We start from the raw sequence: 9293 nt of genomic DNA on the forward strand, positions 1-9293 counted from the left end.
ATTCGTCATCCACAAGTAGTTTGCATCCATTATGTACTCTTCTTCTGATGACGAAAGCACGTTGGTTGCCTGGTTCATGCATGAGGATACCGATACCATCTCCAATATGAAACTTTGACAAACAAAATCAATGGAAAATTAATTATATTACCCTGGATCGGGCACAAAATAAGTGTTGTATATCATGCATATGATTATACCTTTCCGTAACAGATCTAGTAAAATCGATCTTTGCTTTGTCAAGCTAGCTAGCTAGTAGCTAGGGTGAAAAACTAGATATTGATAGCTAAAGCTTATTACAAAAGTTTTAGAAACGTACGTACTAGTACATCATTTTATAATCTAAATGGACTTTTCCTTGTATATATACTCTTTCAATTAAGGAGATTATTTGTAGATGTGACGGCAACGGCAGCAAATTAACTAAACATACTCAAACATGCATACATATGCTTCTTCCAGGTTCTACCACACAATACAATGCATGCATGTGTGTCCTGATGGTTGATGTGACGGCGATGGCGACGGCGACAACGACACTATAGGATATGCTTGTTTGAGTTTATAAGTCAGAATTAATCTTATTTTAACAATAGTAATAAGTTCGGTCGAACAGAGCTATAGTCGCCGGTGCGTCGCCGGCGCTTGGACGGATGACGATGCTTCCTCCGATCCCTCCCTCAAGGTACGGTGACCACGCATGCTAAGCATTCGATCCCATTGGGACAGGTTGTACGGCACGTCGCCGTCTCCGTCTGCTACCCCGATCCGTCCATGGCCGCTTTTGTCAAACAGAAGCTCTGAAAACTGAGCTGACGATCGAAGAAGAAGACGACGATGAGACGAAGAGCGTACGTACGGCCGGTCGTCGTCATTGTCGCAGCGAGTGATCAAGAAAAAAGCAGTACGGACGCACACGCATTCATTGACGCTTCTTCCCGCGCAGCAGGCTGCTGGAAGATCAAATCGAACCCCAGCGGTCGAACGGGTCGCCGGAAGCAACAGACGCCACCGGCCATGTTTTCTCTCCGTGTTTGGTGCGGAGCTTGTCATTAGTCAGTCACTTGTTTTAACTACGGTGGTTTCTTGCTAGGGACTAGCTACAGAGAGTGTAGTGTCGTTATCTTCGTCTCTCTCTCTCTCTCTTTTACAACAATCTTCGTCTCTTTTTAGATAATCAATCACACTGTCATTGTCCGTGTGCTGTTCTTTTCTTTGTCTCTTGTCATTGGCTTTTCATGGATGTTGATGATACTCCAAGCGCGACATATTGCAAGCACTGTTCTTTTCATGGATTTAGTAGCTACTAGTAGCTAGTATCATCTTTAGTTTTTGTCATGGAATAAGACTATAAGAGGCAGTTGTTGGTAATTGGTAGGGATATTACTATTAATATTAGTTCTAAGTAATCGTATTTTTTTTAGGTTGTCTATCTACTACGGATTCGAGTGTTTTAGAAGCATATGTACACACAAGTGCTACAAGACAATTCTCGTAGTTGATTTATTCAGGTACTTTCTTCGTCACAAAATAAGTGTCGTTCTTGGTTTTTGAGGAGTCAAACACTTTTATCTTTAACCAAATATATACAAGAAAATATTAATATTTATAGTACAATATTAGTATCATTATTAGATAGATCATTGAATCTATTTTCATAATAAATTTATTCAGATATACAAATATTGCTAATATTTTTTTCATAAATCTAGTCAAACTTTAAAAGTTTGACCGATATGGATATTAGAAACACTTATTTGAGACGAAGGGAGTATACTACCTGGATTTCCTCCCGAAAGCAGCTTGCATTATTTGGGAGTTTGGCACGCGAACAAGTCCTAAAGTGAAATCGTTGATTTCAAACTATCTGCAGCACCTATTTCAAATTTATGGTTGGTGGAAAGAGGGGACAATCTTTATTTTTATTTGTTAAGGTTTCGTACATCGACTGCACTGTTTGCTATTCAAACGAGTGAACGTATTTGACGTGAGAGCGTTAGGTTTTTGCTCCCAAAAAGAAACAATCGATCCAACCCCGCAGCAAACACGCACTAACTTCAACCTCTGATGCATGCATGGTAGGTGACGCCGTGGCACGGCCGGCATTCAAGGTCACCTGACCTGCCGGGCGATCTCGCCGCAGCACCGGTCCCTGCTGCATGCCCCGCCCGGCCACTCTCGTCTCGTACGCCGTCAGCGTCCGTTTCCAGCCCAGCAGCATGTTCGGCAGCCTATATCTGGCTTATAAGCTTTAGCTTATCAGTTAATGAACAATATTTTTCTCTCACACTAAATCAGTCAGCAGTACTTTCAGTCATGGCTTATAAGCTAATCCAGTCGAAACGAACAGGCTGCAGGCCCTCGGACAGGGAAAACGAACGTAGCCAGTACACTCCGAGCCAATCGATGCCGAGCTACTCTACTTGCCATGTCTTGCTGTCTCTTGTTCGTTCAGCGTCTGCCAGCCAATGGCGGCAAGAGGCCGAGAGAGCCCAGTCGCCGTCACCTAGGCACCTACTAGCTTAATCGCCCTGTTCGTTTGGGCTTATTTGGTTTATAAGCCATGACTAAAAGTAATGTTGGCCGGTTTGGTGTAAGAGAAAAATATCGTTCGTTGACTAATAAGCTATGGTTTATAAGCTAAATACGACCAAGCGAACAGGCTGATTGTCTCTCGTCCCACCGGCTTCTCTGCCTAGCATCATGGATCAATCACCTTCTTAAAAATTTGACCCAAACTTCATCTGCTCCTACTACTACTGGTAACTAGTGGGAGAGACCGATTCAAAAAGGAAAAAAAAAAACTGGTGAGACACAGGTGGTTAGCGACCGGTGTTTTCTGCGTCGATCTGCTAATTATGGACATCCGATCACCAATGTGGTAGAAAATGAACAGATACCATACATACACCTGCAGTAGTTACATATGTACGTCGTCAATTTGGACGCCATGGCCCCGTTCGCTTCGCTGAAAAAATAAGTTGAAACACTGTTTCGGCTGATTTGTTGTGAGAGAAAATACTATTCCAACTAAAAAACGGATTATAAGATAAACGAACATGACCCATATGGTTTTACAGTACCCAGCAGCCATCTTTTTCCTAGGAGCAGGTAGGCACTTTTCAGTTCACGGACCGTCCAGTCGACGAGGGTAGCGGTGGATTCAAAAAAAAATTAGAGGGCCCGAACAAAATTGCGACAGCAATATACCTCTTACTGCTGTTTGATCTTAAATCTCAATTCCATCTACATAATAGAACTTTGTCTAAAAATTCATGGGGCTTCAGAGACGCTCCAGGGCTCCGCATCTACTAGCTAGGTAGAGTCACAGAGTACAGGTAGCAAGCTCCCCCCCCCCCCCCCCCCCACCCCCCCACCCCCCATCTGACCGCATCCACGTCTCTCTATCTCACGCGACATGGACTGCTCCATCGCTCGCTCCCACCAGGTGAGCTAGGGCCGGCAGAAACGCCCGATTGTCAAGTTTCCCTGAAGCCTGACCGTCGCTCGCTCCCACTAGGTGAGTTGTTATTTGGTTCACTGAGTAAATTTCAGCCTGGCTACACGGAGCTGCCGTTTGGTTAGCTGTATATGACCGCATCCACGTCTCTCCATCTCACGCGCCATACGCTGCTCCATCGCTCGCTCCCACCAGGCGAGCTAGCCCCGGCGATTGTCACGTTTCCTCCAAGCCTGACCGCGAGGGATGTTTTGCATGTCCGTAGCCTGGCTGGTCTCGATGAAACAGGCAACCAAACTAGCGCTGCTTGCATCGGGCGAGCCTGGTTTGGCCGGCTGCGGGAAGCCAAACGCACCTATGACCGGGATGAAAACGGATCGGATACGGACAGATATCACTGATATTATATTTATTTTTATATTTCTATTTGGATTTGGATTTGAATACAAATAGTGTCAACTATGTCGGATAAGATATGATTGGATATCGACATCATAAATATGCGATTTGAGTATTTTGATACGGATACGGTATCAGATGTTGATATCCGGACTTGGATACAGACAGATCTCAACCCCTCTAAATGGATTCGGTTTCGAATACGGTCGAAAAATATCCATACCGTTTTCATCCCTACTTATGACCCAACCCAAATAAACCAAGCCCTTGTTTAGTTCCTCCCAAACTCTCAATTTTAACACTATGCAAAAAGAAGATTCCCCGTCACATCAAATTTACGGTACATATATGGAATACTAAAAGTAGACGAAATTAAAAACTAATTGCATAGTTTGGTTGTACTTTACGAGACGAACATTTTGAGCCTAATTAGTCAACGGTTGGACAATTATTACCAAATACAAACGAAATGCTACAGTAACGCTACAGTCATTTTGCCAGCTTTGCACATCCAAAATTTGACAACTTAGGCCGTGTTTAGTTCCGAAAATTTTTAACTTTTGGCTACTGTAGCACTTTCGTTTGTATTTGGCAAAAATTATTCAATTATGGACTATTTAGGCTTAAAAGATTCGTCTCGCCAATTACAGGCAAACTGTGCAATTAGTTATTCTTTTTATCTACATTTAATACTCTATACATGTGCCGCAAGATTTGATTTGACAAAGAATCTTGAAAATTTTTTATTTTTGGGTGGAATCTAGACAGGGCCTAAGGCCCCATTTAGTTCCACCCAAAAACCAAAAATTTTTGCATAGTAACCGTCACATCGAATCTTGCGGCACATGCATGGAGTACTAAATGTAGACGAAAAAAAAACTAATTACACAGTTAGTCGAGAAATCGTGAGACGAATCTTTTAAGCCTAAATAGTCCATAATTAAACAATTTTTACCAAATACAAACAAAAGTGCTACAGTAGCCAAAAACCAAAAATTTTCGAAACTAAACACGCCCTAAACGAGCCCAGGAGAGAAGGCAGTCTGCGTCTACTAGCAGCCTGGGTAGTGGGCACAGTCGCGGAGGACAGCTAGCAAGCTCCCCTCCCCAAAACAAACTGAAAAAAAAAAACGAAAAGCAGCATGGGAGGAGGAGAGAAAAGAAAGCGATCATCAAATGGGCAAAAAAATAAAAATAAAAATAAATAAAGGGAAACTAGAAAGGGAATAGGACAAAGGGCACTCAAGTGAAGCGCACCTACTTACCTACCAGATCCAGGCAGCGCTCCTCCCTGCTTTGCAGCCAGCCAACCAACCACTCGCCCGGGGCCCACCTCCCACCCCCATCCCCATCACACTTCACACCACACCTACTCGGTCAAATGCATGGAGGCTCACGGGGATCCGGGTCAATGGGGGCCTCACCCCTCGTATAAAACCCACCACCACCCCCGGCCCCGGCTCCTCCCCTGCCTTCTGTTGTTCGTTCACGAAAGCCTCGCGCCGGCCGCTCGCTCGCTGCAGCACGCGCACACACAACGCCATCGCCGCCACCAGTCCACCACCGGCAGCGGCAGCACCAGCACATCCCTTGCTCCTCCGACTCCCACTCGGCGGCGGCGGCGGCGGAGCGAATCTGTGCGTGGCTGTCGCGCGTCGATCTCTGCCGGGGCGGGCGGCATGGGGAGGTCCCCGTGCTGCGAGCAGGCGCACACCAACAAGGGCGCGTGGACCAAGGAGGAGGACCAGCGCCTCACCGCCTACATCAAGGCCCACGGCGAGGGCTGCTGGAGATCGCTCCCAAAAGCCGCAGGTGCGTAGGACGCGGATCAAGATATGATGATTTGTTTGTTTAGATGTATATGTGAGGGAAGGGAAACTCGGAGCACTTACGGCGGCGGACGGACGGCTGTGCTGTGCTGTGCAGGGCTGCTGCGGTGCGGGAAGAGCTGCCGGCTGCGGTGGATCAACTACCTGCGCCCGGACCTCAAGCGCGGCAACTTCACGGAGGAGGAGGACGAGCTCATCATCAAGTTCCACGAGCTCTTCGGCAACAAGTAAGTTGCGTGGCTGCCTGCAGGACGCGTATTTCCATGCCAATCAATAAACAAAGATTAAAAAAACTGAGCATTTCAAACAACTGTGCCTGATCGATCGTGTATGCGGATGCAGGTGGTCGCTCATCGCCGGGAGGCTGCCGGGCAGGACGGACAACGAGATCAAGAACTACTGGAACACGCACATCAAGCGGAAGCTCCTGGCCCGCGGCATGGACCCGCAGACCCACCGCCCGCTCGCCGCCGTCGCCAGCGCGCCCGCGGGGCAGCAGCATTACCAGCTGGAGGCACAGAAGCGGGCGGCCGGCGGCGGCGGCGGCGTTGGCCCGGGCCATCCGCACCACCACCAGGTTCCGCAGCAGGGCGTCATCTCCAACTCGCCGGAGGCCTCCTGCAGCCGTAGCAGCGACGACGAGCCGCCGTCCGCCACGCCGACGCCGACGCCGACACCGCCGCCGCCGCCAAGGCGCCACCTCGACATCGACCTCAACCTGTCCATCAGCCTCGCGGCGTACCAGCCGCCGGAGGAAACCAGCATCATCAAGCCACTGATGAAGCAGGACGAAGTGGCGGGGGCGGGGGCGGCGGCGGGCGGCACCAATGCGGCGGCGGTGTGCCTGTGCCTCAACAGCCTCGGGTACCGGCCGGGCGTCGAGTGCGTCTGCGGCAGCGGCGGCGGCGGCTCCTCCCAGCAATGGGCTCGGAGTTTTTTACAGGCGGCGGCGGCGCCCTGCTACAGAGCCAATAGTGTGAAGACAGAGTGATCAGTGAGACAGTGACATAAGTGGGAGGGTTATTACTGAGGGAGGAACAGGGCAGGACACATGTTTAGGCTTTAGCAGCTCTTTTGTAACATGCATCATGGATTATTATGACTTATGTGCTCTTGTCTTGTCGTTTCTGGTTCTGGCCGGCCTCGGACAAAGTGATCTTGCCACGCCTTGCCTCCTCAACAAATCATCTTGGCGACATGCATAGAGTAGTTGGTGGCATGCATCTCAGCTCATGGACTTGCAGTTATGCTCCTCTACCTACCAAAGTACCAACCCCTTTTAACTGGTCATGCAGTAGGTTCCCATCTTTCATTTAAAATAACCTCAAATACTCCAGGTGTGTAGTTTCATGATCTTTCATCACCTGGAGTAGATGTGCCTGAGTCCAGCCATATCCATGCCATCTGGGACAAGAAAGAGTAGTGCAAAACGCATCAGTAGTCATGCATGGCTGCCTTCCTGAGAAGATGCAGATGCTGGAAGTAGTGAATGGCGCTTTGTGCGCTGGTGGTGGTTATGGACAAAGCCAGGTTCCTGAATGTCTGCAGCCACATGACCACTTGGACGGATGGTGCTCAGAATCAGAAAAGCTCGGTGCCGGTTTTTGGCTTCAAAAAAGCTTGTCTTGTAGAGAGAGAGCGCGCGCGCGCTGGCCATGGCCACTGGCCAGGCCAGTTGGGAGCATGTGAGGAGTGAGATGAGATGCCCTTCCTCCCTCTGGATGGTTAGGTAGGTAGGTAGGTACAAGGGGCGGAAGGGATGTGAATGCAAGGGAGATAGGCTCCTCGTAAAGCCGTTTGCGTTAATTATACTATAATTTATAAACCGATTTATAATGACAGCCAAACACTCCCGTACAGTGCCACGGAGGAGCGGCATGGATTTTGGTTGTGGGTGGGGGTTGGGGGGAGGGGCCGCTTTTGTTTGCTTAGTTTCTTTGTTAATGACCTAACTGGTCGGAGCAGAGCATGGGAGCAATCGAGCATGGGGACGGTGGATAGTGGTGGTGGTTGGTGGTCTCATTGCTTGTTTAATCATGGGTCAGGATGGCAGGTAGTATCAGGACAAGATCCAAGCAAGCTTTCAGGCTTTTGGAGCAGCAGAGTGGGGGGCGGCAATGGCGATCTTCCTCAGTTTAAGCACAGCAGCAGCTAGCGGTGGTCTTCTGGGGTAAACTCTCTATTCTCTGGGTGTTGTTCTAACGAAACCTCTTTCCTCAGGAAGTCAGGAGGATCTTCCAGAAATGAGCGGTGCATGCATGACTCCTGTAGCCACTACAGTTAGCATTGCCAATGGATGCTGCAGGCCTGGCCAGCTCCTCTTTGGAGAAGGCATGTATTAAGCATTTCATCTCCTTTTCTTTGTGGTGTAATACTTTCTTGAACAAAGTAATTAAAAGAAATTGGATGCCACTGTTCTACTCAATCATGCTAATAACTGAAGCCAAAGATTATATTCTCAATTCTGTGGCCTCTCATGTCTCGGGTCGAACCAAAGGCGAGACCTGCTAGTGGATTGTTACAAGTGCCGCAGCAAAGGTAAAATTCTATGCCACTTGTTTTTCCTTATATGACGCAGCATGATTCTCTACTTATCTTGTAATATAAGCAAGGCACATCAGTTAAAAAAAATGGTGTTAATTCTTCCTCAGCTGCCAAATGTCACTCTACGCATATTTTTCAAGATTCGCAATATCTGGATCCCTTGGTGACAAACAGCCTGTTCGTTTCGTCGTAAACGATCGTGGATTATTTACTGTTGGCTGGTTTGGTGTGAGAAAAAAATACTATTCCAGCTTATACGATCGTATACGAGCAAGCTAACAGGCTAAAAATACGAGCAGGTCGGAGAATTCTTCGCTAGGAAACTACTAATCTGGTAGTATACTATGCAGTGCTCTGTTTTTTATGTGAAAACGTAGCATTCAAGTTGATGCATCCCAATTGGGTTATTAATATTAGTAACAAATCAAATCACTGGAGAGATCGGATGAATGAGATAGTCACATATATGTATAAAGTCTGCAAATCAACGTGTCCATTGACTGTGAGATACATACCTCATTTTCCTCCAGGTGTAGCCGAAGTTATTAGTCTTCACCCAGAGCAGAATAAATTATGCAGCAGTCAGTATCATAAGTACACAGATGACAGATCTCATCACATCTGCGCCGCGTAGGAATGCACGTGACACCTGTGTATTGAAGGACTCTCCCGTGGTTTGTCCTTGCGAAAACTATTCCCTCCTGAGATCTCAATGGTTTTTGTGTATACACAGGTTATATCACTTGATTGAAGGCACATGCACATACGTACATGATACTGGATCTCCCTAATATAGTAATATATATGTCTAAATGGGAGCAATTTAAAATTGGGACACCCAGTCGAGTAGTTGTTGTTGCTACAAGAAAAGCCTGTTCATTTGAGCAATGCCAAAGCTAAACATTGAGGGCTTGTTTAGTTCCCAAAAAAATTTGTGCAGTACCCGTCACATCGAATCTTACGACACATACATGGAGTACTAAATGTAGACGAAAAAAAAACAAATTGCACAGTTGGGCGAGAAATCGCGAGACGAAACTTTCAAACCTAATTAGTCCATA

At 47.3% G+C, this 9293-nt stretch overlaps 1 protein-coding gene across 1 annotated transcript; it reads left to right on the forward strand.

The window, feature by feature from the left end:
* The first annotated feature begins 5310 nt into the window (after positions 1 to 5310).
* On the forward strand, positions 5311 to 6814 carry LOC136483594 (myb-related protein Zm38-like). The gene is made up of 3 exons (XM_066480712.1): positions 5311 to 5671; positions 5786 to 5915; positions 6031 to 6814. The coding sequence occupies exons 1-3, from the start codon at positions 5539 to 5541 to the stop codon at positions 6677 to 6679; spliced, it is 912 nt and encodes a 303-aa protein (XP_066336809.1). The 5' UTR covers positions 5311 to 5538; the 3' UTR covers positions 6680 to 6814.
* The last annotated feature ends 2479 nt before the right edge of the window (positions 6815 to 9293 follow it).

This window comes from Miscanthus floridulus, chromosome 9, assembly GCF_019320115.1.
Source record: "Miscanthus floridulus cultivar M001 chromosome 9, ASM1932011v1, whole genome shotgun sequence".
Classification (NCBI taxonomy): Eukaryota; Viridiplantae; Streptophyta; class Magnoliopsida; order Poales; family Poaceae; genus Miscanthus; species Miscanthus floridulus.

Bases quoted from the DNA above. Each gene is read 5' to 3' on its own strand.
- LOC136483594 (XM_066480712.1), top strand. From the start codon at position 5,539: ATGGGGAGGTCCCCGTGCTGCGAGCAGGCGCACACCAACAAGGGCGCG. The intron at 5,672-5,785 runs GTGCGTAGGACG...TGTGCTGTGCAG, and splicing joins ATCGCTCCCAAAAGCCGCAG to GGCTGCTGCGGTGCGGGAAG. The intron at 5,916-6,030 runs GTAAGTTGCGTG...ATGCGGATGCAG, and splicing joins CACGAGCTCTTCGGCAACAA to GTGGTCGCTCATCGCCGGGA.